The sequence below is a fragment of the Taudactylus pleione genome, unplaced genomic scaffold (assembly GCF_031769625.1).
Source record: "Taudactylus pleione unplaced genomic scaffold, aTauple2 ptg000073l, whole genome shotgun sequence".
Classification (NCBI taxonomy): Eukaryota; Metazoa; Chordata; class Amphibia; order Anura; family Myobatrachidae; genus Taudactylus; species Taudactylus pleione.
Genome location: NW_028284475.1, coordinates 1,792,837 through 1,815,900, shown reverse-complemented (window position 1 = coordinate 1,815,900; position 23,064 = coordinate 1,792,837). Strand labels below are relative to the sequence as shown.

Here is a 23,064-nt window from a genome sequence, read left to right as displayed (position 1 = left end):
ATCACTGTGTGAGGACTCTGCGCGCTCACTGCAATAGCTTCCCGATCACTGTGTGAGGACTCTGCGCGCTCACTGCAATAGCTTCCCGATCACTGTGTGAGGACTCTGCGCGCTCACTGCAATAGCTTCCCGATCACTGTGTGAGGACTCTGCGCGCTCACTGCAATAGCTTCCCGATCACTGTGTGAGGACTCTGCGCGCTCACTGCAATAGCTTCCCGATCACTGTGTGAGGACTCTGCGCGCTCACTGCAATAGCTTCCCGATCACTGTGTGAGGACTCTGCGCGCTCACTGCAATAGCTTCCCGATCACTGTGTGAGGACTCTGCGCGCTCACTGCAATAGCTTCCCGATCACTGTGTGAGGACTCTGCGCGCTCACTGCAATAGCTTCCCGATCACTGTGTGAGGACTCTGCGCGCTCACTGCAATAGCTTCCCGATCACTGTGTGAGGACTCTGCGCGCTCACTGCAATAGCTTCCCGATCACTGTGTGAGGACTCTGCGCGCTCACTGCAATAGCTTCCCGATCACTGTGTGAGGACTCTGCGCGCTCACTGCAATAGCTTCCCGATCACTGTGTGAGGACTCTGCGCGCTCACTGCAATAGCTTCCCGATCACTGTGTGAGGACTCTGCGCGCTCACTGCAAAAGCTTCCCGATCACTGTGTGAGGACTGCGCGCTCACTGCAATAGCTTCCCGATCACTGTGTGAGGACTCTACGCGCTCACTGCGATAGCTTCCCGATCACTGTGGCCGGCACGCGCACTGCGTCTTATACGCATGCACAGAATGCAAACATCGTCTGGCTGCGTGCGAACGCAGCCTTGCAAACCAACCGGAATCAGGGCCTCAGTACAAGTGAATCAGGCAAATGGTCCACAGGGCAGCGATGTACTGTAACCCATAGCAACCACCTAGATATCATGGTGTAAGTGGATACTGGACTGGTTGCTATAGTTACAGCAGACCATTGCTCCTAAACAATAATACAATCTACTTATCGAAAACTGGATTTCATGTAACCTTCAAATAATTAGATTTTCCTGTCTATTTAAAAAACAGTTAATACATTGAATTATTGTGCAATTGAAGACACAGTGGCCCTGATTCAGAGCCAGACACTCTGAAAGAGCGCTCGCTCTGAATCAGGGTTTTTTTTTTTTTTGTGCGGCCTCCTGGCCGCTCGCATAGCTGTGGGTGACCACCCACAGCTATAGCGAGCTGCCAGGTTGATGGTCGCGATGGTCAAGATCATCGCGACCATACCCTTGTGGTAGGGTCTCATGGCCGCAAGCCCCAGAGAGATTTCAGCTCTCACAGAGCCGGAATCTCTCCACTGACATCACTCGTGATGTCAGTGGGGCCGCCCCCAAATGGCAGGCGTTCTCATGGGAACGTCTCCATTTGGGCAGCCACCACCCCCCCCCGGCCCGCCCACCAAAGAGGGCGAGCTGTCACTCAACATCGACAGCTCGTACCCTTTGGTGCGAGACCCGGAGCGACTGATTGCTCGTGGCTAGCCGAGTCTCGCGCATGTGCACGACGGAGCAGACTCCGTCCTGCGCATCCGCTGTGGGCCACCATCTACCCGGTTGCGAGCGCTCAGCGCTTGCGACCGGGTCTGAATCAGGCCCCGTGTGCGGGTATTTTGGTAATGAAGTTTCAACTATGAGTAATATTCTCAGTATATTTGGCAAGAAGTTACAGGGTCTTTCTGATATGTCAATCCTCATTACAATTGTTTAGCTGTGTTAATCGGAATCAGTACGATTTACCGCCGGCCGCGGTTCAAATCCCGGCAGCAGCAGCCCGACAGAGGAGGAAATCCCAAGTGCCTAAACCTAACCCCCCCTCTAAGTGCCTAAACCTAAACCCCCTTCCCCACCACCTAAACCTAACTCCCGGGGGGGTGCCTAACCCTAAGCCCCCCTTCCCCTAGCCTGTCCCTAACTTCCCAGGGGGGTGCCTAACCCCAAGTCCCCCCGGGAGCCCTAAACCTAACACCCCCCCCCCCCGCGCACAGCTGTCCGCGTCCGGCATCCCTTTGTCAGGATTTCAACGCCTGTCATTTAACCCTTGCCGGGATTAAGCAGTCGGGAAGCCGGCGGTCGGCATTGCGTCCGCCAGCTTGCCGACTGCTTCCCATGTTAATCGCGGTGCCTGTACAGGGAAAACAATTGGCTACAGTTTAATTTCCCTTCACTCACCGCTCCGCAGTGTCAGCAGCTAGCTGAGGATAGGCGACATGCGCTCGCTCCCACTGCACTTCCCAGTCTCAGGACATGCCATACCTGGTTATTATATATATATTGAACAGCCACTATTACGGACTTTACCTTTGTAAACGTCATCTTGTATTTAGAACGTTTTATACCCTGCGCGTGTATTTTTGCAATGGCAACCAGATTATGGACAGTATTGTTTACAACGCAGATTGTGTTTTTGCGTTGGCACTGTGCGGGCCCTCCCAAGGTCATCCGCCAGCTCAGAGCAGCCGCGTGACTATGGGCATAACTACCATAGATGCAAGGGGTGAAGCTGCTATGGGGCCCAGTGCTTAGACGGGCCCAGCTTCCTTGTTATATACATTTTTCACTATTGGCTAGTACATAGGGGACCTTACAAACTTTTTGCTATGTGGCAAGGTGGACGTCTGCAGGCTGTTAGGGTCTGTGGGTTCCCTGTGCCACACATTCATCTCCAGCGAGACAGGGCCGAGCCTGCCCGGCAGGTGATGACGGTGTGTCCTTTATTACCTTGATAAAGCGCTGAGGCCCACAAACAAAACACCCTTCACAGGGTGTCAGAGACCGAAACTGGAGCGCTCAGGTTGGGACATGCAGAGTCGTCTCCCTGTGAGTATGATGAAACATCTGTAATCTTCTCAAAAGTCTCAACATGTATCTCCATGCCCGGCCGTCACTAGAGGCACAGCTGTGCAAACTCACGCGGAAAAGGAAACTACTTTTACATGGTGAGCAGTGCAGCGAATGACTGCATTTAACGATCTCTGCCGGGCAAAGGAAAGGAGAGGAACAGCCTAAAAATACTCTAATTACAGGAAGAGAGTTCTCTTATATAGTGCAGATGTTCTGGAAATAATGGTGTCATTGATACGCATTGTGTGTATTTATGAAATACTCTGCAGAATATGGGGGTGGACAGGACAGAGAAATGTCCTGCAGATCACTGGAGTGGTCAGTTATGTAATAATCTGCAGAATACACTATGTACCTGTCAGAGAGTAGATGGGAGAGAGCAATGTTCTGCAGATCACTAGAGAGGTCAGTAATGTAATAATCTGCAGAATATATATCACTATGTACCTGTCAGGGGGTAGATGGGACAGAGCAATGTTCTGCAGATCACTAGAGGTCAGCAATGTAATAATCTGCATAATATATCACTATGTACCTGTCAGGGGGTAGATGGGACAGAGCAATGTTCTGCAGATCACTAGAGAGGTCAGCAATGTAATAATCTGCAGAATATATCACTATGTACCTGTCAAGAGGTAGATGGGACAGAGCAATGTTCTGCAGATCACTAGAGAGGTCAGTAATGTAATAATCTGCAGAATATATATCACTATGTACTTGTCAGGGGGTAGATGGGACAGAGCAATGTTCTGCAGATCCCTAGAGAGGTCAGCAATGTAATAATCTGCAGAATATATCACTATATACCTGTCAGGGGGTAGATGGGACAGAGCAATGTTCTGCAGATCCCTAGAGAGGTCAGCAATGTAATAATCTGCAGAATATATCACTATGTACCTGTCAGGGGGTAGATGGGACAGAGCAATGTTCTGCAGATCACTAGAGAGGTCAGTAATGTAATAATCTGCAGAATATATCACTATGTACCTGTCAGGGGGTAGATGGGACAGAGCAATGTTCTGCAGATCACTAGAGAGGTCAGCAATGTAATAATCTGCAGAATATATCACTATGTGCCTGTCAGGGGGTAGATGGGACAGAGCAATGTTCTGCAGATCACTAGAGAGGTCAGTAATGTAATAATCTGCAGAATATATCACTATGTACCTGTCAGGGGGTAGATGGGACAGAGCAATGTTCTGCAGATCACTAGAGAGGTCAGCAATGTAATAATCTGCAGAATATATCACTATGTGCCTGTCAGGGGGTAGATGGGACAGAGCAATGTTCTGCAGATCACTAGAGAGGTCAGTAATGTAATAATCTGCAGAATATATCACTATGTACCTGTCAGGGGGTAGATGGGACAGAGCAATGTTCTGCAGATCACTAGAGAGGTCAGTAATGTAATAATCTGCAGAATATATCACTATGTAGCTGTCAGGGGGTAGATGGGACAGAGCAATGTTCTGCAGATCACTAGATAGGTCAGTAATGTAATAATCTGCAGAATATATCACTATGTACCTGTGGGGGGGGTAGATGGGACAGAGCAATGTTCTGCAGATCACTAGAGAGGCCAGTAATGTAATAATCTGCAGAATATATCACTATGTACCTGTCAAGAGGTAGATGGGACAGAGCGATGTTCTGCAGATCACTAGAGAGGTCAGTAATGTAATAATCTGCAGAATATATCACTATGTACCTGTCAAGAGGTAGATGGGACAGAGCAATGTTCTGCAGATCACTAGAGAGGTCAGTAATGTAATAATCTGCAGAATATATATCACTATGTACCTGTCAGGGGGTAGATGGGACAGAGCAATGTTCTGCAGATCACTAGAGAGGTCAGCAATGTAATAATCTGCAGAATATATCACTATGTACCTGTCAGGGGGTAGATGGGACAGAGCAATGTTCTGCAGATCACTAGAGAGGTCAGCAATGTAATAATCTGCAGAATATATCACTATGTACCTGTCAGGGGGTAGATGGGACAGAGCAATGTTCTGCAGATCACTAGAGAGGTCAGTAATGTAAGGGAGAGGATTAATCATTGTACAGATGCAAATCCCCTTCCCGTCACACAGTGTAGCAAGTAAACACATGTATCCGGATCTGCTTTACAAACCAAATCTTAATAGTGAATATAATCAGCAATGTAATGAGGTCATGACATATATAGTCTTCAGACCATTCATGAATTCCCACTAAAGCCAGGTGATGCCAAATTACATACTTCCCTGATCTGCTCTCCGTGAGGTCAGGGAGAGGGTGCTCCTGCTGGGAAGGGCGCTGGGGTGGTGCTAGGATGACGTGATTTATAGCGAATTGTGTCATCGTGCCCCTCTCCTACGTTACCGGCGAAGGGGTGAGATGAGAGAGATTTGCCCACTCTCCCGGGAGCCAAGTGAACTTCCCCAAATTCAGGAATCACCTAGAATTTGTGGGAGGGTAGGCAAATATGAGGTGATACCCTTTAGTGGGTGAGCCGGGGGTACACAGAGGACGTGTCCTGAGCCGGGGGTACACAGAGGACGTGTCCTGAGCCGGGGGTACACAGAGGACGTGTCCTGAGCCGGGGGTACACAGAGGACGTGTCCTGAGCCGGGGGTACACAGAGGACGTGTCCTGAGCCGGGGGTACACAGAGGACGTGTCCTGAGCCGGGGGTACACAGAGGACGTGTCCTGAGCCGGGGGTACACAGAGGACGTGTCCTGAGCCGGGGGTACACAGAGGACGTGTCCTGAGCCGGGGGTACACAGAGGACGTGTCCTGAGCCGGGGGTACACAGAGGACGTGTCCTGAGCCGGGGGTACACAGAGGACGTGTCCTGAGCCGGGGGTACACAGAGGACGTGTCCTGAGCCGGGGGTACACAGAGGACGTGTCCTGAGCCGGGGGTACACAGAGGACGTGTCCTGAGCCGGGGGTACACAGAGGACGTGTCCTGAGCCGGGGGTACACAGAGGACGTGTCCTGAGCCGGGGTATACAGAGGAAGTGTCCTGAGACGGGGTATACAGAGGAAGTGTCCTGAGACGGGGTATATAGAGGAAGTGTCCTGAGACGGGGTATATAGAGGAAGTGTCCTGAGACGGGGTATATAGAGGAAGTGTCCTGAGACGGGGGTATATAGAGGAAGTGTCCTGAGACGGGGGGATGTAGAGGAAGTGTCCTGAGACGGGGGGATGTAGAGGAAGTGTCCTGAGCCGGGGGGATGTAGAGGAAGTGTCCTGAGCCGGGGGGATGTAGAGGAAGCGTCCTGAGCCGGGGATGTAGAGGAAGCGTCCTGAGCCGGGGATGTAGAGGAAGCGTCCTGAGCCGGGGATGTAGAGGAAGCGTCCTGAGCCGGGGGTATATAGAGGAAGTGTCCTGAGCCGGGGATGTAGAGGAAGTGTCCTGAGCCGGGGATGTAGAGGAAGTGTCCTGAGCCGGGGATGTAGAGGAAGTGTCCTGAGCCGGGGGTATGTAGAGGAAGTGTCCTGAGCCGGGGGTATGTAGAGGAAGTGTCTGAAGTGAAGAGACGCCTCCCGTCAGCATCTGCGTTTCCAGCGCTGTGACCGAGATCGCAGCCTGGGATCACCATTGTGACCATTCATGATGTGTGGCACCGGCCAGTTGAGTAAGCCTCAGCTTACACAGGCTGGCCAGCTAGCGAGGCCAGGAAGTCTTAGTCCATTAACGCTGCCCCAAGCCTCGTCCCTCCTGGAAAACGGGGGCGACACAACCCCATTTCTGGGAATGCATGCTGTCCTTTCCGCCCCGCCCCACAAGCTCCTCTGCTTGTCAGTCAGGCAGAGGCATAGTGGGGCCTACATGCCATCTCCCAAGACCCTTTCTGCATATTGACAATCTGCAGGAATACTATAATCTGCATAATCAGCCCCAAGATTCGAAATCTGCCAGGAAGATTTGTGGTCAGAGACTCTTCATTACTTCACTCCAAATGGACCTGGAAAGGACCTTCCTGCAGAAACGCCACACCAAGGCACGGAATGCATCTGTTTGGGGAGTCAAATACGCTCTTAAAAAAAACGCGCCCTCCCCTGCTTTAGCTAATTTAAAAGATAAATATTTCTTCCCTCGGCAAAACGAGGTGCAATGGTGCGCCCAGGCGAAACACAATAAGGAACGCCCTGGCGCATCCCCCTCACCCTCACATGGTCCTGGGATTTCCAACGTGAGTACACTCGGTCCAATTATTGCATCTTCCTGACCTCTTGTGACGCAATAATGAAATCTCGCTTTTGCACGTGGAACGAGTGACCCTGGGCCACATATACACAGGGAATGCTGCCGCATCGGCACGCAAAATAAGCAGGGAAGGAAATGAAAACAAAGCAGACATATCTGAATGCTGTGTGCGGTCACGTGTGCTCGGAAGGTGTTAATTATAGGGCAGGAATCCTGCCGTGCCCTGATCCAGATTATTTACAGTACCAGCAGTGGCTATTCCTACAGGCATTTAACGCTTTCATCGCACGCTTTCCGCACAGCTGTCCGCACAAACCACAGCGCTACACTGGGATCTATACACCCAGAGGCGTGATGTGACTGTAAACAGTTCATGTGTAGCGTCACCTAATTTCACACCATTGGCACACAAGTCTGTAAGTTGCTGTACTGTGGTTTTACCAGTCTTTAGTCTTGTAAGATCCATGGCACATTATTACGTCTACGACGACTGAACACCATCTCTCCAAATCCTGTGTGTTTACATGTAACGTTTAGTCTTCGCTCCAGCTCTTGCGAAATACATTTCTTTATCTTTCTTACATTCTTCTGTGCTTTTCAGTCCTGTCTTTATATCAACTGGCAAGGCGGCTTTAATCAGGATGCCCTGGAATAAGACACGGCTCTTCTTACATGGGGGAGAGTAGCTACGTGTCATACCCTGGGAAACTGTTGTAAGAAATAATCAAAGAAAGCGCAATGCGTTTACTAAGAGTCGCCGGATGTCGCTGATAACCAAGTACGTTCTAATGGAAATGACCTTATACTGAAACGTTGCTCGTTTTATTATATATAAGCAAAGGCTTTGCTAAGTCAGAGAGATGGTTGTTATAAACTTTATTGCTTGATACCGCCAAGCAACTCTACTACTATATGTCATGATAACTGTGTCCCCTAGAGGCGCTGTCCTGTTTCATTGTATAGTTGAGCTGTCATTTTTCACCACTGCCACTGTTTTGGGGGGGGTGCAGCAACTGTAGGCCTAGCGGTGAGGAAGGGGCTGTAGCTGTTTCCATACATCATTAACATGGTATTGTCCGAAATATCAAGGACGCTTGATATCCTCATAGGGTCCAATGATCGCTTTTTGAAGTTCCGTACCAGCTGCACTTAATAATAATAATAAGTTATTTATACAGCGCACATATATTCCGCAGCACTTTACAGAGAATATTTTCTCAGAAGCTCATTAACCTACCGATATGTTTTTGGAGAATGTGAGCAAAATGCAAAAACAGAAAGAACATACAAACTCTCCACTCATCTGGCTTTGGTGGGAATCGAACTCACAACCTCAGCGCTGGCAGGCAGTAACACGGAATGGGTATGAAATACCGGCAGCTGAATAGCCATTCCACTTATAGAGAATTCAGGCAGAGGTGCAGTTTTGGCTGGACTCCAGCGTGCGCACACCCTAAGGGAGGGAACCTGAAGACCTAGGCCACGTATATAACCTACGGTTATGTCACTACCGGTGCCCTTACGGTCACAGCCCAAGGAAGTAAGAAGAATAAAGGGGAGAGTAACTAGGCCAATCAGCACATGGCGGTGTGGCAAAAGAATCATTAGATGGACAGACACAGGGCAGCAAGGGAGGGGTGGATAATAAGGGGTACAGGTAAGGGGGGGGGTTAAAGGGCTGATAAGAAAGAAGTAAGCATGAAGGAACCAAAACAAGAGAAGTTAATCAAAAGGGGAACAGCCAAAATGGAGGCAAAAAGGAAGCGAGGAAACCAGAGACAAGAGGGACGGTAAGAGGGTGCAAGACCAGAGGGTACAGGGGAGAACGGCCCACTAGAATGGTCAGACAATGATGGAGGTGGGGTAGAGCACCAACCAGAGGACAAGGGAGAAGCATGAGGGAGGCAGAACATAGACCAGGTGGACAGAACAGTCTCTCTCTGCTTATTTTGGCAATGGGGACTGTCCTTGAGCTACACCCTAGATCCCTGACCCCATCAAGATCCAACTGAGACAAGGATCTTCCGCCCTCATGGGTCATGTAGTATATTCCATTTGAAGAAAGTGGAAATATATTAAAATCAGATAATCTGTCCTGCTCACTGTACAAACGTGTTATAATCCGACATGCAGATGAACAGCAGGTGCTGGCATGTCATGCAACAGTATGCAAAGAACATAAAAAATGAATAGAATTTAAAGCTGCACGCCCTGTATTACCGGGGCGCACACACTGTATTACCGGGGCGCACACACTGTATTACCGGGGCGCGCACAGAGATTGCTCCAATGTTCAAAAAGATTTTATTACCATGACAAAAATGCACCAGAATCAAACACACAATCAGCCATTATGGACAAAAACACCATGGCACACATTGCTTCCGAGCGTGACCAGGGCAAAAACACCCAAGAGACGTCCGTAAAACTGACTCAGGTTCAACTGCGCATCGGGCCCTACTATCTAGATTTCTGTGAATGACAGATATTTTAGAGGCCGCATACACACAGTGGCTGACGCCATTTTGTATGAGAGTCCAGCTCACTAGGGACAGCTTTCAGGCGCAGCGGGGGCAGCCATTTTGTGAGCTCACGGGAATGTAGCTTAGCAATTTACTATAAGATAGTAATGACATTAGTTCCTAGTAAATTAATAGCCTGGGACTGACAGGCCTCATCTGCGATAAGATGCCGCAGTATAGCTCTCCGTTATAATTCCCCTCATTATTATAGTTCTCTCTCCATCACAGGGCACGGTGTTACTTGGCATTCTGTAGCCGTGGAGCGCACTTTGCAGGGGCTGGGCGTACCCCTGAATAGTCCCGCAAGTGTGGGAACCCCATGAGACCCCAATATCCTCTGTGTTACAACACTCTATATAAATATATACCACTGCATCGAAGTTGCATTTAGCAGATCAGAGAGTACTACAAGGCCCAGCAGGAGTGGCCCTTTCCCTTTGAAGGCATCGGCCCTATCTAGGTCCCACTATTAGTCTTCAGCCACTACACGTCTTATTTTATATATACAAAACAGTTAGCTTTGCTAAAATTGCACTCAGGTTGTCCAAATCTGTCTAATGTTGGATAATTTATTTAGAATTTTTGAACCTTAAAGTTTCTAAAAAAAAAATATATGAGAACCTGTAACCAGCAGAAAAGATAAAAGGTTTAATCCATTGGGGCTGAGAATTTACAGCAGGTCCTAGGAGAGAGGGGTGTGGGGTACGGACCTGAAGTCACAACCCCAGTCATTGCAGAGATGCTAATATATAATAGAAAGAAAAAAAAACAGTAGGGGTTGCAGCCACGGCTGGGCCGAAACTGCTGTGTACACAGGTGCTGATAAAATAGGGAATCAGGGTGCATTCTCTCAGACAATGGCTTAAAGAATGGACTAAAAAGCTCTTTTGTGTTGGGTAATACAATCCGAATGTGTCACTCACTGGGAACTCGCATTATAAAAGATCCCAGGGCTTCCTGAGAATGGGATATCTGCCCGTCAGTCCCCACATAGCACCTTGAATGCCATTCCTGGGTCGCTAGCCTGAATACGCCCCTGGAGAAAAAGAGGACCTCGCCCTGCAGAATAAGCCGGGCTTGATTCAGCAGAAAATGTGTTGTGTGTCCCATAGTATAGCATTCATTTCATCTGACTAGCTACAATTGTTAGTTATAAATGGCAAAGGCACAGAGGTAAGGAGGGGGTGCATTCTGCGTTCCAGGTCTGTGATTGGGCACGGCAAGACTCATGTAATAAACAACGACGGCATCTTAGGACAAAATTCAATAAAGGAACCATAGAGGCCATATAGCAATCAGGTCAATGCCTGTGATTTAGTGCGCTCCAGTATCGCACATACGGTAGACTAATATGCACTCTTATGGGGCTGTGAACTAAAACGTAAAGTGTGAGATAAAGGGGCGAAATCTGAGCTATTTAGGGTGCTGTTGCTTGAATTCTAATGCTGCTGTATTGGTACAACGCCAGCAATTGCTCCTAATTGAATTGACCCCATATTGTTTAAAAAAAAAAATAAAGACGGTAGTATAATGTGTAATCTCACAGGACCCGGTCTGCACATGCGCAGTCCCCCCGCCATCAGACTTGTATGCAAACCATCGAATATTTTTATTTTATATATATATAACACTGTCTGGTCATGTCCTATATTGTATATGAAATATGTACTGTAATTATATAATTTATTAAATCACTGTATAGCAGTAATTTAATCTGAATAGAATGTCCTAACGTAACCCAGGCACATATACTACTGTTCTCTCCTGGTGTAACCCAGACGCACATATACTACTGTTCTCTCCTGGTGTAACCCAGGCACATATACTACTGTTCTCTCCTGGTGTAACCCAGACGCACATATACTACTGTTCTCTCCTGGTGTAACCCAGGCACATACACTACTGTTCTCTTCTGGTGTAACCCAGACACATATATTACTGTTCTCTCCTGGTGTAACCCAGGCACATATATATTACTGTTCTCTCCTGGTGTAACCCAGGCGCATATACTACTGCTCTCTCCTGGTGTAACCCAGGCACATATATATTACTGTTCTCTCCTGGTGTAACCCAGGCGCATATACTACTGTTCTCTCCTGGTGTAACCCAGGCACATATACTACTGTTCTCTCCTGGTGTAACCCAGGCACATATACTACTGTTCTCTCCTGGTGTAACCCAGGCACATATACTACTGTTCTCTCCTGGTGTAACCCAGGCACATATATATTACTGTTCTCTCCTGGTGTAACCCAGGCACATATATATTACTGTTCTCTCCTGGTGTAACCCAGGCACATACACTACTGTACTCTCCTGATGTAACCCAGGCACATATACTACTGTTCTCTCCTGGTGTAACCCAGGCACATATACTACTGTTCTCTCCTGTGTAACCCAGGCACATACACTACTTTTCTCTCCTGGTGTAACCCAGGCACATATACTACTGTTCTCTCCTGGTGTAACCCAGGCACATACACTACTGTTCTCTCCTGGTGTAACCCAGGCACATATACTACTGTTCTCTCCTGGTGTAACCCAGACACATATACTACTGTTCTCTCCTGTGTAACCCAGGCACATACACTACTGTTCTCTCCTGGTGTAACCCAGGCACATATACTACTGTTCTCTCCTGGTGTAACCCAGGCGCATACACTACTGCTCTCTCCTGGTGTAACCCAGGCGCATACACTACTGCTCTCTCCTGGTGTAACCCAGGCGCATACACTACTGTTCTCTCCTGGTGTAACCCAGACGCACATATACTACTGTTCTCTCCTGGTGTAACCCAGGCACATATACTACTGTTCTCTCCTGGTGTAACCCAGGCACATATACTACTGTTCTCTTCTGGTGTAACCCAGACACATATATTACTGTTCTCTCCTGGTGTAACCCAGGCACATATATATTACTGTTCTCTCCTGGTGTAACCCAGGCGCATATACTACTGTTCTCTCCTGGTGTAACCCAGGCGCATATACTACTGTTCTCTCCTGGTGTAACCCAGGCACATATACTACTGTTCTCTCCTGGTGTAACCCAGGCACATATACTACTGTTCTCTTCTGGTGTAACCCAGACACATATATTACTGTTCTCTCCTGGTGTAACCCAGGCACATATATATTACTGTTCTCTCCTGGTGTAACCCAGGCACATATACTACTGTTCTCTCCTGGTGTAACCCAGACACATATACTACTGTTCTCTCCTGGTGTAACCCAGGCACATACACTACTGTTCTCTCCTGGTGTAACCCAGGCACATACACTACTATTCTCTCCTGGTGTAACCCAGGCGCGTACACTACTGCTCTCTCCTGGTACTGTTCTCTCCTAGTGTAACCCAGGCGCATACACTACTGCTCTCTCCTAGTGTAACCCAGACGCATATACTACTGTTCCCTCCTGGTGTAACCCAGGCGCATACACTACTGTTCTCTCCTGGTGTAACCCAGGCACATATACTACTGTTCTCTTCTGGTGTAACCCAGACACATATATTACTGTTCTCTCCTGGTGTAACCCAGGCACATATATATTACTGTTCTCTCCTGGTGTAACCCAGGCGCATATACTACTGTTCTCTCCTGGTGTAACCCAGGCGCATATACTACTGTTCTCTCCTGGTGTAACCCAGGCACATATACTACTGTTCTCTCCTGGTGTAACCCAGGCACATATACTTCTGTTCTCTTCTGGTGTAACCCAGGCACATATACTACTGTTCTCTCCTGGTGTAACCCAGGCACATATATATTACTGTTCTCTCCTGGTGTAACCCAGGCACATATACTACTGTTCTCTCCTGGTGTAACCCAGACACATACACTACTGTTCTCTCCTGGTGTAACCCAGGCACATACACTACTGTTCTCTCCTGTGTAACCCAGGCACATACACTACTGTTCTCTCCTGGTGTAACCCAGGCACATATACTACTGTTCTCTCCTGGTGTAACCCAGGCACATATACTACTGTTCTCTCCTGGTGTAACCCAGGCACATATACTACTGTTCTCTCCTGGTGTAACCCAGGCACATACACTACTGTTCTCTCCTGGTGTAACCCAGACACATACACTACTGTTCTCTCCTGGTGAAACCCAGGCACATACACTACTGTTCTCTCCTGGTGTAACCCAGGCGCATACACTACTGCTCTCTCCTGGTGTAACCCAGGCGCATACACTACTGCTCTCTCCTGGTGTAACCCAGGCGCATACACTACTGTTCTCTCCTGGTGTAACCCAGACGCACATATACTACTGTTCTCTCCTGGTGTAACCCAGACGCACATATACTACTGTTCTCTCCTGGTGTAACCCAGGCACATATACTACTGTTCTCTCCTGGTGTAACCCAGGCACATATATTACTGTTCTCTCCTGGTGTAACCCAGGCACATATATATTACTGTTCTCTCCTGGTGTAACCCAGGCGCATATACTACTGTTCTCTCCTGGTGTAACCCAGACACATATACTACTGTTCCCTCCTGGTGTAACCCAGGCGTATATACTACTGTTCTCTCCTGGTGTAACCCAGACACATACTACTGTTCTCTCCTGGTGTAACCCAGACACATATACTACTGTTCTCTCCTGGGGTTACCCAGGCACATACACTACTGTTCTCTCCTGGTGTAACCCAGGCACATACACTACTGTTCTCTCCTGGTGTAACCCAGGCACATACACTACTGCTCTCTCCTGGGGTTACCCAGGCACATACACTACTGTTCTCTCCTGGGGTTACCCAGGCACATATACTACTGTTCTCTCCTGGGGTTACCCAGGCACATACACTACTGTTCTCTCCTGGTGTAACCCAGGCACATATACTACTGCTCTCTCCTGGTGTAACCCAGGCACATACACTACTGCTCTCTCCTGGGGTTACCCAGGCACATATACTACTGCTCTCTCCTGGGGTTACCCAGGCACATATACTACTGTTCTATCCTGGTGTAACCCAGGCGCATATACTACTGTTCTATCCTGGTGTAACCCAGGCGCATATACTACTGTTCTATCCTGGTGTAACCCAGGCGCATATACTACTGTTCTATCCTGGTGTAACCTAGACACATATACTACTGGTCTCTAATAGTGTAACCCAGGCACACATACCACTGTTCTACATTTATTTCCGTGCATGCAGTTAGGGGGCAATTACAGGCCGATTGCATTGAACTCTGCATTAGGCCTTATGTTTCATGTCTCCTTGTCCTTGTGGCTTCAGCAACACACTCAGTGAGTGACGCGTGCTCAGAGTCTGCCAGCTGGGATCAAGAGTAAACAGGACGCAGAGCTGCTCATTGTTGGATGTGAAAAGAAAGTGAAGAAAATATTTATACAGTATTCCTGAGTGGGTGGATTAAGCATAGAATAGAACTCTCCCCCTTCCACAGTGTCTCATCCCACAGCCCAACATGTCTCTCCTGTAATTATCCCAGTGTGTCTGCAGGGTTACTGACTCCAAGCTTACCTCTGTATCTCTATGCCAGACTCACTCTAACCCACAGCGCCCAGTGTCTCCATGCCAGACTCACTCTAACCCACAGCACCCAGTGTCTCCATGCCAGACTCACTCTAACCCACAGCACCCAGTGTCTCCGTGCCAGACTCACTCTAACCCACAGTGCCTGTGTCTCCGTGCCAGACTCACTCTAATCCACAGCGCCCTGTGTCTCCGTGCCAGACTCACTCTAACCCACAGCGCCCAGTGTCTCCGTGCCAGACTCACTCTAACCCACAGCGCCCAGTGTCTCCGTGCCAGACTCACTCTAACCCACAGCGCCCAGTGTCTCCGTGCCAGACTCACTCTAACCCACAGCGCCCAGTGTCTCCGTGCCAGACTCACTCTAACCCACAGCGCCCAGTGTCTCCGTGCCAGACTCACTCTAACCCACAGCGCCCAGTGTCTCCGTGCCAGACTCACTCTAACCCACAGCGCCCAGTGTCTCCGTGCCAGACTCACTCTAACCCACAGCGCCCAGTGTCTCCGTGCCAGACTCACTCTAACCCACAGCGCCCAGTGTCTCCGTGCCAGACTCACTCTAACCCACAGCGCCCAGTGTCTCCATGCCAGACTCACTCTAACCCACAGTGCCTGTGTCTCCGTGCCAGACTCACTCTAATCCACAGCGCCCTGTGTCTCCATGCCAGACTCACTCTAACCCACAGCGCCCAGTGTCTCCATGCCAGACTCACTCTAACCCACAGCGCCCAGTGTCTCCATGCCAGACTCACTCTAACCCACAGCGCCCAGTGTCTCCATGCCAGACTCACTCTAACCCACAGCGCCCAGTGTCTCCATGCCAGACTCACTCTAACCCACAGCGCCCAGTGTCTCCATGCCAGCCTCACTCTAACCCACAGCGCCCAGTGTCTCCATGCCAGCCTCACTCTAACCCACAGCGCCCAGTGTCTCCATGCCAGCCTCACTCTAACCCACAGCGCCCTGTGTCTCCATGCCAGCCTCACTCTAACCCACAGCGCCCAGTATCTCCATGCCAGACTCACTAACCCACAGCTCCCTGTGTCTCCATGCCAGCCTCTAATCCACAGTACCCTATCTCTCCACGCCACACTCACTCTAACCCACAGTGCCCTGTGTCTCCATGCCAGCCTCACTCTAATCCACAGTGCCCTGTCTTTCCATGCCAGCCTCACTAATCCGCAGTTCCCTGTGTCTCTATACCAGCCTCACTCTAATCCACAGCGCCCTGTGTCTCCATGCCAGACTCACTCTAACCCACAGTGCCCTGTGTCTCCACGCCAGATTCACTCTAACCCACAGTGCCCTGTGTCTCCATGCCATCCTCTCTAACCCACATTACCTTGTGCCTCCATGCCAGCCTCACTCTAACCCACAGCGCCATGTCTCTATGTCGGCCTCTCTTTAACCCACATCACTCCAAGTGCCCTGTGATCCTATGCCAATCTATGTCTAACCGGAATAATCTCACTCATCTATGTGACCTGTCAATTCCAGGCTCATATTAATCCACTTCACTGCTCCATGTACCATGTCTCTCTATGCCATCCTCTCCCTAATCCATGTTCCCTCTCAATTAGCACCAGCCTCACTTACATGTGCCCTGTCTCTCATGTCAAACTCACTCCTCCATATGCCAGACGAATGCCAGCCTCACCCCTCCATGTGCCTTGTATTGCAATGCCAGTCTCACTCTTACATATACCATGTCTCTCCATGCCAGACTCTCCTACATGTGCACTGTGGGCCTGATTCAGAGCCGCTCGTAAGCGGCCGCTCGTTCGCTCCGAGCCATGTTCGCACAACTGCACATGCATATGGGTCTTAATGCGCAAACCAGTCATTGCGGTCGGAAATCAAGCGCTCGCAAAACAGCGAGCGGCTGCTAATTTGATTGACAGAATGTACCGTTTGTGGGTGGTAACAGGGGAAGGTGCTTGAAAACGGGGGAGTCGAGATCCGAACGCAGGCGTGCCAAACGGTCAAAACGGGCGTTTAATGGGAGTGCATAATTAGTAAAGGAGCGTCATCGACCACGTCACTTGGTTGTCTTTTAGCCTGAACTGCTCGCAGTGATAGCGGTAAGAAAAAGCTACCACAAGCACTGCGAGCAGTTCAGATGTCTTTCGATGTACCCGATTAATCAAATACCGGAGATGACGTGTGATGCGAACGGCAAAGGGGCGTCTTTACAAAATAGCGAGCGCATTTTTCGTAGGCTCGCTCAGACATAGAGGCGTCAACAAACCGCAATGAGCGAGCTCTCAATTTAAATAGCCAGCCCCTTTTTTGGAACGACCGTCCGCAAATAGCGTCCAGCTCTGAATCAGGCCCTGTGTCTCCTTTCCAGTCTCACTCCTCCATATGCCCGGTGAATGCAAGCCTCAGCCTCCATGTTGCCTGTATCTCAGTGCCAGCCTCACCCCTACATGTGCCCTGTCTCAGTGCCAGCCTCACCCCTCCATGTGCCCTGTATCCCAGTGCCAGCCTCATCCCTACAAGTTCCATGTCAATCTCACTCCTTAATGTGCCCTGTCTGTGCCAGCCTTGCTCCAATCCATATAGAGAGAAGAGTCACATGGATTGGAGCAAGGCTGGCACAGACAGGGCGCATGAAGGAGTGAGATTTTCATGGAGAGTCAGGGCACATCCATGTGCCTTATTGCTCTACGTCAGCCTCACTAACCCATGGGTGTGGTATAAGACATAGGGGTCTATTTACTAAGCAATGTTAGCAGACAGAGTGAAAAGTGATAAGGCACCAGCCAATCAGCTCCTAACTGTCACCTCACAGGCTGTGTTTGAAAAATTACAGTTAGGAGCTGATTGGCTGGCACCTTATCACTTTTCACTCTGTCTCCTAACACTGCTTAGTAAATAGACCCGATTAGATAGACAATATCTAGCTAGAAACCAGATGGTAGACAGTCCATAGTTAGACAGGTACAAAAAGTCTTCAGGGTCAATAGGTCGACAATTTTTTTTATTTACATTTTTTTAAGCCCTAATCTTCATCCTAACCCACCCCTTGGTGCCTGACCCTGACCGTGGGGGTAAGTGCCTACCCCAACCCTAACAAAAAAAAAAGAAGTGTGAACATTTTCATGTTGAACTTTTGACCCTGTTGACCTTTTGTACCTGTCTAACTATTTCCTGTCTAACATCTGGACATTGTCTATCTAATTACTGTCTATCTATAGACTGGAACCCCTAACCCATAGTGCCCTGTGTCTCTATGCCAGCCTCTCTCTAAGTGGCATCATCTCATCCCTCCATGTGTCAGATCTATGCCAGGCTTTCACTACTCTCCTATAATCACAATCCTTCTACAGTAACCTGTACCTTCACTTAGTGTTCACTCTAGCTCCGGCGCGAGGGTACAATCTTACGCGCGCCTTCGGTGCGTGCGTGACCGAGAAGGGGGCGTGGTCATTGAAAAGGGGGCGTGTCTATAAGACACGTCCCCTTTTCGTCACTTTTGGGGGCGTGCCCGGCACTTACGGACACGCCGGGCAACCCCCAAGCCCTGCAGACAATGAGAATAGATGCCGGGCGCATGCGCCTATTCTCCGGAGGTGACCGGGTCACCGCACATTTCTTCACCCGCGGGACACTGCGACCCGCGGGTGAAGACGGCTCCCGCAGGCTGTTAGGGCAGGGCGCTTTTTGCCCTCCTTCTGGAGGGCAAGGATGCTTTTTGCCTTCCAGAAGGAGAGCAGGGCGCCACGCCCCGCTAAAACAGCCTAGTGGGAACGCTACTTCACTTATTCATATGTACTGCAGGTGGTCCTTGCCAGCCTACCTCTAATGGTGCATACACTCGGAGCGATCAGACAGCGATAACTGTATCGCTGTCTGGTCGTCCTACACCCTGTGATATCGATATCGATCATCCATCACACCACCAACTCACCAATGACTATAGTGACCCGGGATAGTAACCTGATCAATATCGACCAGGTTGACCTGCATGCACGGGCGATGGATTATATTGTTATCGTCCATACATGCCCGCGCATCGCAGATTGTTGGGCACTGAATAATGCACGATAACGATATGATAGATATCGTTATCGTTCATATTGTCCATTTTAATCGTACCGTGCGTATGCACCTTAATTATGTCCTCTCACTGCTCCTTGTTTCCTCTCTATGCCAGCCTCACCCTCCAATGTATACCAGCCTCTTACTGTCCGCTCCCCAGGCACTCTGCTATCTCTGCTAGGTATAAAACCCTGATTTTCTCTCACCAAGCCCCTCACACATCCCAGTGCTGTCCTGGTACCACATAACACACAATCTCTGCCCTCTGCCATCTTTTACTCCTCACCTCACTGACACACCCAGGGTCGGACTGGCCCACAGGGGTACAGAGGAAACCCCCGGTGGGCCCCAGTGCATGAGGGCCCACCCCCTTCTTTAGGGATCAGGTTCGTGACTGTGCACTTGATTTATACTGGACAGGATTATGGTGTATTTTCTACAATGCATTGCTGTTTTAAATCTGGTACATTATCATGCATTCACTAGCAGTATTTACTATATATATGTATATATTTAAAGTGACCCAGACCCCCTCTGGAGGCTGGCAACACCCCTAAGTATGGGCCCTTATCACTGCACCCTTAAGTATGGGCCCTTCATGCCCCAGTCCGACACTGGACACACCACAATATAAAGGTCATGTCTACCTCTCCCACGGATGAGCTGCTCTTCCTGATATCAACATTACGTGCTACTTCTCCAGTATGCCCAGTGAGGGTGCTGCCACCCCACCTCTACTCTCCTCATCATCTTCCTACTTAACTCTGCCCCCATACACCTCAACATCACCCCACCCACCACTTCACCCTTGCCACCCTCGCCCTCTTTAATCCCTGGGAGATACGCCTATTCCTCCGTTATGCCCACATCTCACCCCCCCCCCACCACTTGTTTTACTCACCGCTGATGGCTTGTATGTCTGCCTGGCAAACAAGGTCTGCCACTTCTTCCTCGTGGCCATTCCCCTGGCAGGATGGGGCTGCGCCTCCCTGGCATAGAGTTAGACAGGAAGGGCTCAGCGCTGCCAGTTCTACCTGCAAACACACTCCGTCATGTCACACAGCGAAAGTGAGAGTCTCGAGAGAGAGAGAGAGAGAGATCGAGAGAGAGAGAGAGAGAGATCGAGAGAGAGAGAGAGAGAGATCGAGATCGAGATCGAGAGAGATCGAGAGAGATCGAGAGAGATCGAGATCGAGAGAGATCGAGATCGAGACAGATCGAGAGAGATCGAGAGAGATCGAGAGAGATCGAGAGAGATCGAGATCGAGAGATCGAGAGATCGAGAGATCGAGAGAGATCGAGAGATCGAGAGAGATCGAGAGAGAGAGATCGAGAGAGAGAGATCGAGAGAGAGAGATCGAGAGAGAGAGATCGAGAGAGAGAGAGATCGAGAGTGTGTGTGTGTGTGTGTGTGTGTGTGTGTGTGTGTGTGTGTGTGTGTGTGTGTGTGTGTGTGTGTGTGTGTGTGTGTGTGTGTGTGTGTGTGTGTGTGTGTACCTGCTGTCACTGCTTTGTGTTCTCCTTGTCATGCTCGGGTGACAGTCACACATTGGTGGAAACAAGAGTCCCCTCCCAGGCATTTAAACAGGTGGGTCCGGCAAGTGACCCTTCTCACTCTTCCCACGTCCGAAATAAAGTCACAGCCCTGCAGGTCATTAGGGAGTTACACTGAGCAGTAACTGCGGACTACGTGTGCGCTATATTAGAGAAACACCACGTGTCTGGGGGGGGGTCTATCTATTTCCTAGCCCCCTACCCACCCCCCTTCTCCTTCCAGTCTATGATCACACGCACAAAACTTTACAAAGTTTTGTAGAAACAAAAGTTTCTATCTGTGGAGAAAGTGGTCATTATAACCTGTGAATTTGTACGGCGGGTGTGCAGGGTGCAATCCTACAGCACAGAGACAGCAGGAGCACTAAATAATGGAACAGGGCAGATCAGTGCGAGCTGTACACAGCCCAGCTACTATTTACAGCCATTAACAATTGCTCAGAGGGATGCCTCAGTATATGCTAATTGCAGGGCTAGGCTGAATTATACAATGTGTCAGCAAGTTCACTTAACCCGTTCCTTGCTGCACTACTGGATGCTTATTTGCACTTTTCCTGCAGGCTGATCTTTATTATTCACAATTAAGAGTAGCAAATTAGACGATTATTTTATTTTTTTTGGTCATCAATTCCATATAATTTGCATTATTTTATTTTTTAAAATCTGCTATCCCTGATGTATGGTTAGTGAATACAGTTATCTTATAGCAAAGGAAATAGTAATTACTCCCCCATGCCTGCAACGCACTATAAGCCTGATTCAGAGCTGGTCGGTAATGCAGCGATGCTCGCGATGGCGCTCGTGGGAATATGCAAATGCTAATCTCAGCCTTCCCTCTGTGCTGGACGGTGTGATGGAGTGTATGTGCGCTGACACGCCCACTTTCAGGCTGCGTGGTCTGTGTGTTTGCGATGGAGATTGTAAACACTCCCACATCGGCGCTACATCGCTCTCGCCATCGACATTTGCGATAGCCTTGAGTCCACTCTAGCTACATCCTGTAATCCAATGGGCTCTGAATAATTGTATTTGCGTTTGGGAAGGTAGCAGCGTTCCCAGACATATCCATGACACGCCCCTAACGTGCCCATGAAACTGCCCCTTTTTGCATTCTCTTTAGGTCACCTCCCAGGCTCCATCCTGATACACCCAGGAAACGCAAACCCCTTTTTAAGCATTAGCGATTCCATATGCAATTGCCAGCAGCATAGGACACTTGGGTTCGCTCGTGTGCAATAAGGCTATCCCAGACTTATTCCGCATGTGCACCAGCAAAACATCGCTTAACTGCGGCAACATCGGAATAGCAGCGCCCAACTCTGAATCAAGGCCTTTATTGGATTCGCCTGCAACAAGATCAATTCTGCCACCTCCTGCCTAGATAGTGGGTGTGGTCAAATATTGCAGTGCCTCTAATGAGGTATTGATGATAGCCAATCAGCAATTAAGCTGTGAAACTTTTGGTGACATTTGTTCATGCCCAACGGCGTATCTGGTTATCTGGCCTGAGCTCAGATTAACTATAGGGTTCAGCGTTTAGTACCGACGACTCGATCATGCAGGGCTGAATTAGCAATCCGCCAATGACTGCACATACAGATCACCGTCACTGGCCAACTAAATATTCCCTTGTTCCAGATCAAAACCAAGTGGATTCCAACCAGCTTTTATTCAAGATGGTGGTTCGTTTTGTGATATGTCCCGAAAAAAAAAAAAAAACCAAATCCACAAGACCCTTTAGCAAAGTTGAAGGAGGAAACAATTTCCAAGAAACCCAGCCGAATGCAAACATCTGATAATCAGACTAATCCTGATGCCGGAAAATCCACTGTTCATAAAGGACTGAAAACAGAAGTCCTGGAAACTGTAAATATAATCGCTAGTCCCCAGCAGAGAGTCTGATGCCCAGTGTCCGTGTGATTTAGGAGTTTCTCACCAGCGCTGACAGCAGTGGGGGCTGCTATTCCTGGCCGTCTTGCACTCAACCGATGCAGTTTGCCCAATCAGTCTTGTGATATCACACAAGACGCTGGATGTATGAGCTTACTTTCATTTAGGTGAATCTGAGACCAACATCTTCTTGAATCAGTGTGACAGGATTGTCTTCGTTAATCATGACCTTGCTCTTTCCATTATTAAACCCAGGACCTGATACAGAGTATCATGGTCAGCGGTTGACGAAGCTGCTACTGCTAAATTATGCTAATTCCTGCAGGAGGCGTCTGAAGGAAAAAGATGCCTCCTGCCGGAATCGCAGATCTGATACCTGCGTCTGATACCTTTGTAAAGGGTCCCCTTCACCTGATGTACTATGGGCTGCTGAGGGACTCAGCAGCTTCCTCTATATAACTCTC

The 23,064-nt window shown here is 49.1% G+C and overlaps 1 protein-coding gene across 1 annotated transcript in view; it reads right to left on the bottom strand.

Annotated features, from left to right (window-relative positions):
* The window catches only part of ANKRD35 (ankyrin repeat domain 35), a 70,943-nt gene extending 50,338 nt beyond the window's left edge, over positions 1-20,605 (bottom strand). Inside the window, exon 1 of the mRNA XM_088467550.1 lies at positions 20,058-20,605. Coding sequence (XP_088323676.1) covers positions 20,058-20,117 — 60 coding nt within the window. The 5' untranslated portion in view covers positions 20,118-20,605. The remainder of the gene's footprint in view (positions 1-20,057) is intronic.
* Between the last annotated feature and the right edge of the window lie 2,459 nt (positions 20,606-23,064).